The 16,088-nt window shown below is 37.1% G+C and overlaps 1 protein-coding gene across 2 annotated transcripts in view; it reads left to right on the top strand.

The window, feature by feature from the left end:
• The window catches only part of Manba (mannosidase beta), a 107,748-nt gene that overhangs the window by 31,279 nt on the left and 60,381 nt on the right, over positions 1-16,088 (top strand). For both annotated transcript variants that reach the window (XM_058583824.1, XM_046459017.2), the window contains exons 6-7: positions 4,227-4,402; positions 5,467-5,577. In XM_058583824.1, coding sequence (XP_058439807.1) covers positions 4,227-4,402; positions 5,467-5,577 — 287 coding nt within the window. The remainder of the gene's footprint in view (positions 1-4,226; positions 4,403-5,466; positions 5,578-16,088) is intronic.

The following is a 16,088-nucleotide window of genomic DNA, read 5'->3' on the forward strand; positions in this document are numbered from 1 at the left end:
CCTCAGCTTCCTAAATGATTTTTACAAAGTTCTTTATTTTTTTGCTTTTTTGCCATGCTGGGTAGGAATTGAATACAGGGCCTTGCAAATGCTAGGTAAATGCTCTATCACTGACCCATACCTCCAAACCCAATGTTCACATATTCTTAATGTTCAAGATGCTAAACAATAAAACAATTATATTTGAAAATAATGCTGAGATCACAGTAAAGCAGGAGCCACTGATGTTTTTAGGGCTACTAAGATTTATCTGGGTTTTAAGATACCGGTGCACTGGTATAACTTTCTTCAAAACCCGATTAGCTGAGATTTATTTAAATGATTCATCCTTAGCCCTGAAATATTCTCATCAGGTTTTAAATAGCAGTAACTCTTGTAGGAAAAACCCTATTTTCAGTATTTTTAAAAGTGAAAGATTCACACTGGTATTGAAAAGGGAGGCCCAGATGCTTTGACCAGGTGTGACTCAGCAAACCTCTATCGGTCTTTTTCCATGGGGTTTGGGGCGGGTGTTGCAGGAAAACCTACTGCGTGTGCTGAGGGAGGGGAAGGGGAAGTCTGGGCTGGACTTGGGTTACTGAGGTATGTGCGGAAGTAGGGGGGAATGTAACAGGGAAGGTAGATGCCTCAATTCTAAAGATTAGTACATTTATGAGAAAATGATCTGTGCCAAAATGTAGGCCTTTGGGTTTGATGGTGTTTTTTTTTTTTTCCTGTGTGTGTGTGTTTGTGTGTGTGTGTAAGAGAGACAGACAGATATTCATTATCCTTGCGAATTGTTTCAGTTGGGCCATACATTTATTAGGGAGTGATGATTGCCTAATTTTGTGACCTTTTTATACTGTCATATAGACATAAAATAAAATATATAATTTGTTTTGTTGAAATACTCTGCCATTTAATCTTTTGTTCAGTTAGGAAAGCATGGAGATGTTTTTTCAACCTGTGAATTCCCTTGCTTTTGTAATTCTTTCTGAGTTGGGGTGGCTGTGAATCTCTGACCCATACTTGGGACACTTCTACTTTGCCTGCCCTACTTTGTACAGCTGCCTCAGGACTCCTTCATTGTGGATGACCCAGCCTTTGAATTGCAGGAGTGAACTCCAGCACTCAGCTGGACCTCGCCCTGCCCAATAGAGGTCTAGTTCAAGGGCATTGCTACCTTTTGCTTATAGCTTAACACAGAAAATATAATATTAAAATATAGCAAAGATTTGTTGGTTTTGTTTAGTACCTTACTTGGTAAGCATTCGTTCATTTTTTTTCATGCATTCCTTTGGAATCACTTTTTAAATTCATCTCTGAATTACTTTTTTCCTAAAATAACACTCTTCTCCTTTGAAATTACTGTATGGGTAGATAGTCAGGTTGCTTGAATAGTCTTTCCTCTGATTTATTAGTTGCCTTCTTGCTTAGGTACATTTTCTTCCCTGGAACATACTCCTGTTCTATTCCTTGTTTTGAAGGGGATTTTGCTTTGGCTCTTTTTGCCTTGATTTTATTTTCAGGGATTTTGTCCTGCTAAGTAGGCAGGGAGATCTTGCTGTTTGGTGAAGGGAGAGAAAACAGCTGCTGTAGCTAACCATGAGCCTGCCTTTTGGCCAATTCAACTGATAACTCTTTAAAAAGCAGCTGCTTCTATCTGCCCTCTAATTCTAGCAGGAGTCCAGGAAAATAGCTTATGTTTGAATTTACACGTTCTGCAACTTGGCCAATTCAGTATGGTGTCATTACTATTTCTTTAAATGCACAGGACTACTTTTTCCCTGTAGCTTTTCATTTCCTATGAAAGATGCAGGAAGAAGGAGCAGGCAAAGGGGGGGAGCTGCAGGAGCCCAGCAGGGCGAAGCTAATCAAGGCAGCTGTCTTTGAATAGCTTTTTCCTCCAATGAGATGAAGCATCTTTTTCGTCTTACATAAGCAGACGTTTGCAGATTTTTCCTATGCCGACCTGAACATTCCCTGCCTCTGAACTTCCATTTCCCTGCTAGTCCTTAACCCCTCAGATGCCATCTGGTGTTCTTAACTGTGACCTTTGGATGTATTTTGTTTCTCTAAGTACATTTTCAGAGTTAGAGACAGCAGTTTTGCCTTTTTGGATTAGTTTGTAATATATAGTGTCTGTCAAGCTTTACAGATAGTAACTATTCAAGAAATCTCTTTGACTGGTTTGACAGAAATGCTCACATAACTGTTTTTGTGCCCTGGTCAGTAGTTTAGGCTGCAAGGATGGTATTTTGAGGAGTGGAGGAGCTGAGGCACCACATAATTATATGTTCAGTGGAGGGTCAGACACACTCTGTGTTCCTAGACTCTAGTCTTCCTTACTTTTTTACAAAGATGCTCATTAAGAAGGTAATGTTTTATTGTTTTAATCCCCCCAAATGCTTTGTTTCACTTGGAATATATTTATTTGCTTTTTGGAGTTGGAGTCTGAAGGGCTGATTCCCTTTGCTTTTATTCTTCCTTATCATTCATATACAACTTTCTGTCAATGTGTACCTGCTAGCATCATTCTTTTCAGTAGGGGCTCCCATTAGGCAGCCGTGAGCACTGGAGTCAGGAAGCCTGGGTCCCTGTTCTCTCCTTGGCCTAGAAACTTTGAGTAAGGACTGCACTCAGGGCTTCAAAACCTCATCTGCAAAGTGACTAGGACATCTCCAGGATCCTTTTATCTCTGTCTTTCCATGGATCTTTCTTTTCATTTATAAACTAGATGTACCAGTACAAGTTAGTGAGAGTTTAAATGTGGAAGATCCCAATTTTCCCTGAAGTTAGATATCATACAGCTAGATGAAGACATTGAAACTTGAGGATTTATTAAAATCAATTAAAGCAATGCTTAAGATGTAGTTTGAGGGGGCTGCCATTGTAGCTTAGTGGTAAAGGGCTTGCCAAGCATATTTGAGGCACTGGGTTTAATCCTTGGCACCACATAAAAATGAATAAATAAAATAAAGGCAACAAAAAAAGTTGTATCTGTTTTAAAAATTATGTACTTTGGAACCATGTCTTCCTGGTGCTTGTTTATATACTTGTATTAAGGTAACTCAGCCATCTTCTTGTTTTTCTAATTTCTATGTTTCATTTATATATTTTTTTTCTTCTAGACAGCTGAATAAAGCAGTTCCCCACCCCCTGTTCTTTCCTTTTTCCCGTCACATATTTACAAAGAAGACAGTATAGTAACATTCTTTGAAGAATTTAAAAGTCTAATGTATTAGACACAAATAGAGATGTCTTAATGATCTGTGAATGAACAGCACACATTATTGTGGGCTGTGAACCTGCCTAGCCTTTCTACAAATTCCCATCAGTCAGGAACATGGTGCCCTACCTTCCTCGCTCCTTCTCTTCCTTATAAGAACCTCACAGAGTTGGCTCTTGGAAAAACTTAACATGAGTCAGTGGCCAGAACCACATTTCCTGCCATCCTCTGTGTTGACTTCCTGGTTGAGGTCATATGAACAAACTATAAACCATATCTATTCACGGGCCCAGGATATCATTAAGGACATATCTGAGCCTTCAGGAGGACCTCAAGTTGTAGAGAGGGCAAGCCAGCCTTGCCTGTCCTCCTGTTTTGATACGGAGTTCCTGTCTTATTTGGGGCTTGGGTGTCAGGATGCGGAGAGGATACTATGCTTGGTGTAATTAGGAAGGATGAGCACTGTAGGGGACTCTGGATGATGTGACAGTCCTTCTTCCCTACCCTCAACCCCAGTACTACTTTGGAAATTTTCTTGTACTGTCTCCTCTTGGTATTTTCTTGCATGCACTTCAGGAGAGCTGAGGATGAATGGTAGGTTTTCCTTAGAAAATGGACTCTAGGAGAGCTATGCTAGGAAGCTGTATTCTAGACATGGATCCTAATTTATAAGATTAAATAGAAATAAGATTATACATTTTTTAAGTTAGCAAGTAAAAATAAGTGACCTAGTAATATTGAAAAAAATTACTGGTTAACACTGTGCTTTGTGAACCTAAATTGCTTAATTTTCCATGTGCTTCTGGAAGAGTGGAGGTCTATATAAAACACACAAAATTTTGGTTATTGTTCAGAATGAAGAATTAAGCTCTATAGATCAAAATAACATTTCTATTGATTTTTTAAAAATGATATTATTGCAGAATACTTAAGCTGCTTTGGTCTTCAGTGAATCCTGAGGAGTGAAGAGATGATGCTTAGCATATTGTATACATTTTTTTTTCTCTTTATGCTTTAGACAATAGAGCCCAGATGTGGAAGCTTAAAATACAGGCATTTTTTGATGTCATCAGCCCAACTCCAGTTGGTGGTCAAGTGATCATAGCCATCCCTGAATTAAAAATACAGAAGACAAACAACATTAAACTTCAACCTGGAAAAAGGACTGTTGAGCTGTCTGTGAAAATTAACAAGGTGAATGATGGTGCTTCCTGCGAAGCCCTGGTTGAAAGTGAAAGCTGTTCAAAAGAAATGGTTAGAAAGAAGGGTCCAAGTATGAAAAAAAATTCTATTTCCTTCATTTGTTTTCTTTTTTCTTCCCATTTTATCCTCTATTTTAAAACTTTTTTTTATTATATTTTGTGAGAGTGTGAACCAAGGAATATATATTTTTTTAATTTTAAGATTAAGAAAATGGAAAATATGTGATGAATTTGGCAATCTTTCCTCTCAAGTCAGTTACATTTGGATTTTTTCCTGTAGTATTTGCAGTATCTTAAATCCAAAATACTTTCTACATTTTTAAGTGCAGTGAGTATTTTTGTTACTTGTCAATAATTTTGAATGCTGATGCGTATTCTGTACGTAGAATTCTAATTCTAAACTCATGATCTTTCATTGGCAGGAGTGGGATGGATTTTACCCCTCCTCCACTTTCTATTTCTCTGATTGATAAATATGAACTAGAAAAGATGGAGCAAAATCACATTCCGTAACTATTTAGATAAAGTCAGAACTCCACATAATTTCTAGTTCTTGTCTTGAAAGAACAGTTAACTTCAAAGTCTAAGTGTTAAGAATGTAGGATAAGTGTCAGCTGGAGAGTTAGAGGTAGGAGGGTTTGTTTTTCTGAACATCCATGTTTTTCTGTTCTTTCCCTTCCCTTTTGGTGTGTTAATCTGTGCTAATCTTCTAGCACATTGATTTTTTAAAAAATATTTTTTTCAGTTATAGTTGGGCACAATACCTTTATTTTATTTGTTTATTTTTATGTGGTGCTGAGGATCGAACCCAGCACCTTGCACGTGCTAGGCGAGTGCTCTACCACTGAGCCACAATACCAACCCTCACATTGATTTTAAAAATATTATCAATAGGTTGGTATGATTTGGCATAATATAGATAGGGAGACTTGTATTGCATAGAACCTAGAGTTCCTATACTTGACTATATGAGAAACTGACATAATGTTCTTGGTCATGTTATTTTTCTGAAAATATGCTACATTTCTTAGAGTTACTTACTATATTTCTTAAAAGAATATTCCTGTGGAAACTTGGTGGCCTCATGGACATGGAAACCAGACTGGGTACAACATGACAATTCTTTTTAAACTGGATAAAGATTTAAATATTGAAAGATCAGCTAAGGTAAGTAAATATTTTTAAAATATTCTGTGAAAAATGACATTTCTTATCGAAATAGCAGTATAGATCTTTGAAGGTAAAGAAAAAACCAGCAAAACTTACAACTCTTCCAGAGTAGCAGCATTCCAAAGCATCTGTGTATATGTATTTAAGTTTATATTTTAAATGGATCAGACTTTACATATCATTTTGGCAATAAATAGTCTCCTTTGGTGCTTTTATATATTTCTCTCTCCCCACTCTCCCCCCTGGTGCTGAGGATTGAACTCAGATCTTCACATGTACTAGGCAAATGATTTACCACTGAGCTATACTCCGGTTCCTCTCCTGCTGTGCTTTTAAATTGTGCTTTTTATTCAAGTAATACATATGTATAATTTTAAAGCTCAAGTATTACTAGAGGATTCATATAAAAATGGGATTCTTTGCCCAACTCTTCCTGTTCCTATTTCCTAATCCCCAGAGCCAAAATTTTTAATTTCTATTTATTTCTTTTGCCATTTCTTTTCATTTTCCCAAATAACATGTTTTAACTGGAGTTTTCTAATTTTTCAGTCTTGCCCAGTTCAGGATACAGTGCTAAGAATTGGAAAGAGCTGTACTTTATTATTTTTTAGATCTTGGACACTTCAAGTACCATTTCCTTATATGTAAAATATGCATGGTAAAAATGGGGTAACTTGGATCTGGCTTTATAACAGTCACAGTGTATAGCAAGTGGTAACAGTATTAATCCTGCTCATAGATTTCCTCTTTCGTGCAACATCAACCTTTGGTATTTACAGTTGGCAGTGGTTGCCCTCTGGTGTCACCTCTCACATTTGGTGTTACTTTTCCTGCCAGATACCATCCACAATTTGGAATATGTCCTTCAGGAGCTCATTTTCTATTTTTATTTTGTTAAGTCATACAGTAATCTTAACAGTATGAAGTATGTGTTTTTGTGTGTGCATGCCTGCAGAGAATAACTGAGAAGAACGTACTTGACCATTCATTCTTACTCTCACCTTCTTGGCTGAGGACACATGTTCTCTCACACAATGATTAATTGTGTGTCATCTTCATGAAAATGTAAAACACATTGAGTCATTCCAACTTGCTACAGAGAAAGAAGAGGGACTTCTGCCTTCTTGTATTTGTGGTAAACAAGTGTATTTCATTCAGGCTAATAAAGTTGCATAGTTGTTCATTACATATGAAGATGTCAACCTTTGAATTACACGGCAGCAGGAGTGAAAAGGGTATGTTGCCACATACCCTGAATTCATCCATATGTGTGCAATGTGCCTTTTTACTGTGGCTTCTGTAGAGTTCTTTATTTCTGAGGCTCATTCATTCAGTCAATACTTAGGGCACCTATTGTGTTTGGGCTACTATGCTAGGTATTGGTGATACAGCTGGGTATAAGACATTTCTCTTTGAGACTCTGATAAAGCTGGTTATAATAAAGGGGGATGAACACTTTAGAGAACTAGAGTACTGTGGAAGCACAGAGCAGGGCATTCTGGGAAGACCTCTGGAGGTGACAAAATCTATGTCCTGAGGGATGAGTAGAATTTGCAATGTAGAAGAGAAGCAGAGAGACTTGAAGGGAGAGTGTGTGTTTGTAGTAGTGAAAGAAATTCCAGTGCTGCTGTGTTTAAGCTTGAAGTTTAAGGACAACAGATGATGTCATTAAGGCAGGCTAAGGCAAGACCATGCACAGCCTAGTTAGCTGTGTAATGGAATTGGTGCTTCCCCAGGGCAGCAGGGATTCTTGGAAGGGGTTGGGTAATGATCATACTTGTGTTTCACAAAGATTGTGTACCTTAGATTGGAAGAATAGCAAGAACAGAGGTCAGTTAAATGACTATAGTGATAAATCAGGAACAAGGTTATAGTTTCTTGCTCTACAGAATTGATAAGGGAATAAAATTGGAAGAGAATTTCACAGGTAACTTCATTAACTTTGATGATGTGGGTGAGAGAAAAGATGTTTAGAATGGCTGTTACAATTGAGTGTTTTGGACCTCTTATTGGATGAAAGATAATTATGTTCTTTAAGTTAAATTTCTCAGGAAGAAAAGCAGTTTTGGGTGATGGGACAGGGTGGAGATCCCTAAGGAATAATATTTGATGGGTGTTTCATTATACAGGTCTGGAGCTTAAGAATTAGATCTGAATTAAGGATATAGAATATACAGACCTGCTTTAAAATTTTTTCCTTTGTCATTAGGGCCTAGGACAAGGTAGGCAAGCACTCTACCACTGAACTGCACTCCCACCACAGCAGAATAGAGATAATTGTACCCTTTTGAAAGGGATGAACTACCTAAGGGACTGTATAGAGAGGACAGAATCCCAGGGGATCAAAATAAGTAAAGAAGGGAGGAGGCAAAAGCCTATAGTGGATTCTAAGAAGGAATGGTCAAAGAGGTCACTCATTTGAGTAGGGAGTTATAGAAGACAGAGGGAGAGAATATTTTAAGAGGCAGGAAATATTAAAGAATGTCAGATGCTGTAAGAGAGTTCAAATTAGAAAAGATTGAGAAAGATCGTTTAGGTTTGGCAGCAAGGAGATCACTAGTTGCCTTAACCAGAATGGAAATCAAAGAATGACTGAAGTGAGCACTATGGGGACAGTGATTACAAGCTACCGTTTTAAGAGGTTATACTGGGAACCACACCTGAGGGGTATTGTAATGGTAGCCAGTTAGGGTTCAGGAAATTGGTTTTATACCGGTGACTGAGCAATAAGGAAACTTACCGAAGTAACAGGATATGTTTTCACAGATGGAGAAAGGTGATGTACATATAGAATGCATTAGAATTGGAACTAATAGTGTGAATTCATGCCTTCCATGTGTGTGGATAAAGAAATAAATGTAGATGTAAATGCATGTGTGTGAATGGATGTCATTTCTGTTCTTTGAGTTAAATTCCTCAGAAAGACCAGGTTTGCTCTACACATACACATTCATCCCAGCCCTTTCCCCGAGGTCCTGGGAATAGTGGCATTCTTTCTAGAAACAAAGAGCAGTGTTTGTTCCCATATCTTGATTTCTGAATACCACTTTCTTCTAAAAGGAATCAGGGACCTTTGGAAGAAATGTCTGATTCTGGGGCTGGAGTCTGAAATCTTGTGGTGTGCCAGAAAGTAAGGAGGTACTCAGGGAATGTGACACAACAAAAGGAAATTGGGGTCTTACTGGCCAAATCTGGGAGAATTTGAGCATTAAAATGAATAATGATAGTAAAAGATTTTAACCCATTAATCATAGTGAAAATCCTTGAGTACGTATTTTTGTAAAGAAATAAGTGAGTCAAATGGGAGGGAAAGAAAGGAAAATCATTTCATAAGAGTGTCAATTAATAAATGCAGAAGGAATGGTAGAACTAGGCATTTAACAACAACATAGCATAAGTAATTCATGCAAGAAATATAAACAGATGCCAAAATTTGACTGTAAAAGTGGTATGAAATATGATATATTGATGTAGACTCAAAGCATCGCTCAACAAATTATAATGGAGAAAAAATACATTGAGTCATTTAATAGCTACTATCTGGATTAATTAAGGTTATTTTCACCAATGAAACAAAGTGACATTGTGTCCACCCAATAAACTACCACATGAAGGACACAGCATTACTTCTGCTTGTACCTCCAAAAGCAGAGAGCCTGAATTTAGTTACAGGGAAACATCAAGACATTCCTATTTGCTAAAATTCTTAAATCTATTTCTCATCAATTTACAGTAATATCAAGGAAAGACTGAGGACCATTTCATGTGGGAATGAACTATAGAGGCATAACTAGTAGTTGTGGTGTGTGATGTCTTTGTTATAATTTATGTTATTGGGACAACTGGTGAACTTGAATGGGATCTCCTGGTGAGGGGTATGCAGGAGTTCTTTGTACTATCGTAGCAACTTGTCTGAGTCTAAAGTTGTTATAACATTAAAAAGGACACCATTAAAGGGATGAAAATCAACAAGTGTAAAATCCTGAAGGGAAGGGACCAGCCAAGAGGGAAAGACTGAAAATAGTTGAAGAATAGGGAGAGAATAGAGAGAGTCTTTGATCAGGCAAGAGAGGACAGCATCTACCATACTCATGGATGGGTTCACTTTGGGATGACGGGCTCTGTGTTTTGGTTATAATAGAGGTTTAGTAGAATAGCATATATAGAGGAAAGGATACAACTAGAGGATGGAGGAAATTTTGAAGGTGTCTGGGAACACTCAAGTCTATTTCCTATGTGTGGGACTTGTAAACTGTTCTTTCTGCAGAGTTATAAGAGGAAAAAGTGAACCTGAGAAAAAATGTTTAGGGAATTCTGGTCAAATAACTTTTTTTTTTTTCTCCTGGGAACTAGGTTGTAATGCTATCTGTTGAGCTTAATTGGGGCAAGTTGGAAATTTGAGGAAAATAAAGGTTTAAGATGGCATTATCGAAAAAGGTCAGAAATGCTGAGGCAACTTGGTAGCACTGTTAGGCAGCATTGAAGGCCCATTTGAGGTTGAAGACTGTGAATCTCTGAGAATCAGAATACCTTTACTCTGAAAGGTTATTGATTTCAGATTGCAACACATTAGGCTGGCTGTTAAGTGGTGTTTTGCAAGGCATTTTAAGTATGTGGCCTGGTTTGAAAGTGTTTCCCTGGCCTTCTGCCCACCCTGCTTGTGCACTTGCTATTTAAATCCCTCACATTTGAGCAATTCTTTAAAGTTTGAGGTGAAGCTTGATTCAAAAAGTAAGACTATACAGTATGTCTCTACCTTATTTGCTTCTGGATTTGTGGGTATAGATGTTATGGTTTCTAAAATTACCTTCTTATTTCTAAAATGGAATAAAAGCAACAATTCTATATTATGTAGGAGTCTTTTTTTTTTTTTTTTTTGAAATTCATATAACCAAAGGTCACCTTGGGACCAGAAAAGTGGTTGTGTAGTTTATGTAATTTATGATTTAAATTGTTCACCTTTAGGCTTTTCAGATTTTTACAATACAGACTCATCAGGGGACATGAATATGAGGAAACTTTAAAAGAGAATCCTGATCATTATACCCTGTATTTCTTTTGTAAGATTTCAAAAATCTAGCTCTAACAACCACATAGGAGTCTTAAGGTACGTTTTATTTGGTCTATAAAACCTTAACTAGGACATTTTAGTCAGTTTTGTATTTTGCTCTTACAAGTTTCAGAAGAGAGTGGTGCAGATGTTAAAAGAAGAAAGGACGAAGGAGTAAGATAATTTAACTTGAAGAAGAGCTGAGGAAATGCTTAGAAGTTCTTTAGTTTGTTTTCTGATGACTTTTGTGTTTTTATACTTCGATAGTAGGATATAGTGGAAGAGGAAGTGACCTTAGAGGGGAGCATGTGAGATTGATGTCATCTATGTGAGAGATGCTCTGGTAGCCAGGGGTGTTGACATTAAAGTGGGTGACTGAGGAATAGTCCATATTCAGTTGCATTGGAAATTTTCAAATGGTGTATCTGCCCATTTGTCCATTTGACTGTGGTGGTTGAGTTTGGGTTGAATTATCTCTCATGGCTCCCTACAGCTAATTCCACGATTGCCCAATAAAGGAAACCAAGGTGAGACAGGAATTAAAGATCTTTGCAAGTTTTAGGATCAATGTGTGCTTTTGAAATTAAGATAAAGAGTATAGGTTAATGCCAGATTTGGTAAAAGAGAAATGATCTCTAGCTTACTTTTGTTCCCATTCAGGTAGGTTCTTCAAGGTAATTCAACTTCTTACCAGTCTTTTCAGATGATTTCAGATTTGCCTGTGTTTCAGCAAGCCAGCATCTGCATTTTTGGCCTCAGTGTCTTATGTCCTGGCTTGAGTTTCTTAGTCTTATTTTTTCTAGCCTTTCTCTAATAGGTATATGCCAGACTAGAATTCCTTTTTGTGTTTTATTTATTGTAACATAGAACACATATACAGAAAAATACACAGAACATAGGTGACAAGTTTAATGTGTTATCAGAAAATAAACACTTATGTAACCATCACTCCAATCAAGAAATAGAATAGTGTGAGCACTTCAGAAGTTCCCTTTTGTGAGCCTCCACAATCATTGCTGACCCTGCTTTCCTGTGTCTCTCTATCCTGACATCAAGCCCTGGCTTATTTTTGCTCATTTAAAAATTTAAATACACAGGACCATGAAGTATGTATTGTGTTTGTGTCTGGCTACATTGACTCATCAGTATGTCTGTGATATTCAGATACTTTGTTGTGTGTAGCTATAGTTTGTCTATTGACATTGCTATATAATATTCGTAGTTATTACAATTCTGCTGTTGAAATTTGAATTGTTTCCAGTTTTGGCTATTTGAAGTAATGCTGCTATGGTCATCACTAATATAATACTTGGAGCACACACATATGCCCTCAACCCCATTTCTGCTGGTAGTAGGGAATTGCTGAATTATAGGGCTTGCACATGTCAGCTTTCATAGATAACACCAAACTATTTTTCCAAAGTGGCTGGATGAGAGTCACCTTTGCTCCACATGCTCACATGCTCACCATCTGACTCACATGTGTCCGATGGGACTTTAAACACTTCTTTCTTGTCACCAGCCCTTCCTTATCTTACCTATATTACTCTTATTTCCTGGCAGGTTTATTGGTACCCTAGGCTTGCTTTATGTAAAAATATTTGTATTTAAAAACTATCTCATTGAAATTTTTCTTTCTTGCTTGCTTCTCTTCCACTGAGGTTAGATTCATGTGTTTTAATGTTTTGCTTACTAGGTCACAAGACAAGCAGCACATTTGAGTAAGACAAAAGGCCTTGGGGGAGTTACAAATTTTGGGTGCAGCCCGTGCATCATAAATGTTTAGGATCATAAAAGGAATGCAGGCCTTTAGAGAGGGGAAACTGCTGACTGCATTTCTTTGTAGACATGGTGGAAATATTTTGATGACTGAAAAAAAATTTTTTTAATGCTGAAAGGAATGTGCTATAGTTTCCGTGTTTTGTCTTTAGAATTCACAGTATTGGAAACTTAATCCCCAAATTCATATGTTAATGCTACTTGGAGGTGGGATCTTTGGGAGGTAATTAAGATTAGATGAGGTCATGAGGGTGGGGCTCCCACAGAGACATTAGTGGTTTTATAAGGGGAGAGCTGAGGGTGTAGCTCAGTGGTAGAATAATTGGCTAACAAGCACAGGGCCCTGGGATTGGTCCCCAGCACTGAAAAAAAAAAAAAAAAAGTAGCATTCTGTGATATCCTCCACCAAGTGAAAAGGCTCCTCCAGCAGCCAACCAGATTCAAGTGATATCTTAAACTTCCCAGCCTCTAGAATCATGAGTTTAATAAACCGCTCTTTTTTCAAAATTACCCAGTTTCAGGTATATTTTGTTATAGCAACAGAAAAAGGACTAAGACAAAGTGACTCTGGAGCAAATGGTTTAAGTATGAAAAAAGGTAATATGAGGAAAAAAAAATCAACCTGCACTTTAAAGATTAATAAACAAAAAAATAAAACATGAGTGTTGGGATATCATAAATTCTGCCAAACCCATAATTGTATGAGGGAACCTTAGAATGTGACTCTAGGAAAGTCAGCTTTGTTAGTTTGGGAAGCCCAGTTGATTTTTTTTATATGTATATTTTTAGTTGTAGATGAACATAATAACTTTATTTATTTTTAGAGCTGGACATAATACCTTTACTCTATTTATTTTTTATGTGGTGCTGAGGACTGAACCCAGTGCCTCACATGTGCTAGGCAAGTGCTCTACCGCTGAGCTAAACCCCAGCCCACCCCCAGTTGATTTTTTTAGCAAAAGAGAAAGCTTTGTGTGTTAGTGGGAATGGGAGATGGGGTAGATGGAATAAAAAGTGCCCGTCACTGCCTGGTTTTGCCACTTCTGTCCAGATAAATTGTCTTATCCTACTCATGGCTTGCACTGGATTGACTAGGAAATGTGTGTTAGTAGCATAAATACTTTTGAATGACAATTATGGTTTGCCTTTCTGGAAAGATAGAGAATCCATTCATTGATATTTGTCTTTACCATAGCTTATTCCATAAGAGTCTTTCAAGTATTCCCTATATAATGTGATTCATTTTGCTAAAAGCAACTGAGGGTAGTTGTGGTTTATATTTGCTGTTTTATAGTTGCTGTTTATATTCACTTCCTGGTATTAAGATTCTTCTATTAATTTATTATAAGAAAGTAAATAATGTAATAATGTGTTTCTCAGTTCCCAAGCCAGAAGAAGTAAAATATTGCCAACTGGTGTTATAATTAGAAAAAAATTTGAGATTTATTCTTTTTTTAAAAAGTTTTTTCACTTCATTTTTTATTTCTTAAATTCCCATTTAAAAATTTTTTTAAACTTATTTGTTCTAATCTGTTATACATGACAGCAGAATGCTCTTCCATCCATTGTACACAAATAGAGCACAGTTTTTCACTTCTCTGGTTGTACATGAAGTAGGGTCATACTATCCGTGCAATCATACATGTACCTTGGGTAATAATGTCCATCTTATTCCACTGTCTTTCCTATCCCATGTCCCCTCTCCTCCCTTCACCTCCTCTGCCCAATCCAAAGTTCCTCCATTCTTCCCATGCTCCTCCCCACCCCCATTATGGATCAGCACCCACTTATCAGAGAAAACATTCGACCTTTGGTTTTTTGTATTGTCTTACTTTGCTTAGCATGATATTCTCTAGCTCCATCCATTTACCTGCAAATGCCATAATTTTATTTTCTTTTATTGCTGAGTTATATTCCATTGTATATATATATATATATACCACAGTTTCTTTATTCATTCACCTATTGAAGGGTATCTAGGTTGGTTTCACAGTTTGGCTATTGTGAATTCTGCTGCTATAAACATATATGTGGCTGCATCACTGTAGTATTCTATTTTTATGTCCTTTGTTAAATTTCCATTTTTGTCTCTGCACTTTACACAAAAAGAGAACATAACATTAGTGGAATTTTTCCTTTTTCTTTCCAAGTGCCACTCTGGGCTCTCTAAAGATCTTTAGGATGCATAAGCCAGATGATATGAAATTCATAATAATCAAGGTATGTTTCCATATTGAGAGTTTGCAGAGATTGTGAGGTATGTCCCCTTTCATGTTAGTTTCTTAGGACTGTCAGAACAAATTATTACAAACAGGATAGCTTAAAACAACAAGAATGTGTTCTCTTGTAGTTCTGTAATGTTGGAAGTCCAAATCCAAAGTGTTGGCAGAGCTGGGGCTCTTCTTCTTGTCATTGTCAGCAATCCTTGGCATTCCTTGGTTTGTAGAAACCTCACTCTAGTCTGTCTCTGTCATCATGAAGTTCTTCTCTTTTCTCATAAGGTCACCAGCCATTGGGTTAGAGCCTGGTATGATTTCCTTCTAACTTAACTAATTTTATCTACAATGGTGCTGTTTCTGAATAAGGTCGCATTTTGAGTTTTGGGGTGGACATGAATTTTGGAGCCAAGGTGTACAACACAGCACACCTTCCTTCATCCTCCCCTTGTCAACAGTTTGAAGATTTCCAAAATGGCTACAGGCAGTGTATTCCTCAGGGTGGGCCACGAGAGCAGTTCACCCTAGGTGTGGGCAGTAAGTGGGTGCATTTCACGTAAACTATAGTTTGATTTGTATATTTGATTTGTATTATTATGTATCAGTAGTTCTAAACCATGCCAGTTATAGTCCCCTAAAATCTTTTTTAAAAATATTTTTTTAGTTGTAGGTGGACACAATACCTTTATTTTATTTTATTTATGTGGTGCTGAGAATGGAACCCCAGGGCCTCACACATGGGAGATGAGCACTCTCCTGCTGAGCCACAGCCCCGGCATCCCCCAAATTCTTTTATTGGTCCAAATTTTACATATGTGTGGTTACTCTTGAATTTTCATAATATAGACATAGGCCTTGATTCAGCACATTTCTATTATTAATTATTTGATAAATGTTATATTCTACATGGAAGTTAATTTGGAGAACTCTTAAGTTATGCAGTTGTGCCCAGGTACATAAAGACTCCTTACATATAGTCATTTAAAAAAAATTATATATATACACACACACATATACATATATAATATAATACATATATATGTACGTGTGTGTGTGTATGTGTGTATATATATATATATATATATATATATATATATATATATATATATATAGTTGTTGAGGAACCTTAATCTTATTCATTTTCTTATATACGGTGCTGAGAATTGAATCCAGTGCCTCACACATGCTATGTAATTGCTCTACCACTGAGCCCCAGCCCCAGCCCCTCAAATAGTCATTTTGAAAGCAAGTTTATAAAAGTTTGAGTTTTCTTGGAACACAGTTCATGTCTCCAATCCTTGCCTTAATGTTAGTCAGATTTTTGTCCTTGTGACAAAAATGCCTTCCAAGAAAAACTTAAAGGAGGAACAGTTTATTTGGGGATCATGTTTTCAGAGGTTGAGTCTGTGGTCAGCTGACTCCATTTCTCTTGGGCTGAGACAAAGTGGAACATCATGGCTGAA

Source organism: Marmota monax, unplaced genomic scaffold (genome assembly GCF_021218885.2).
Source record: "Marmota monax isolate L192 unplaced genomic scaffold, Marmota_monax_Labrador192_F-V1.1 WCK01_AAM20220418_F8-fsc00002, whole genome shotgun sequence".
In the NCBI taxonomy this organism is placed as follows: domain Eukaryota; kingdom Metazoa; phylum Chordata; class Mammalia; order Rodentia; family Sciuridae; genus Marmota; species Marmota monax.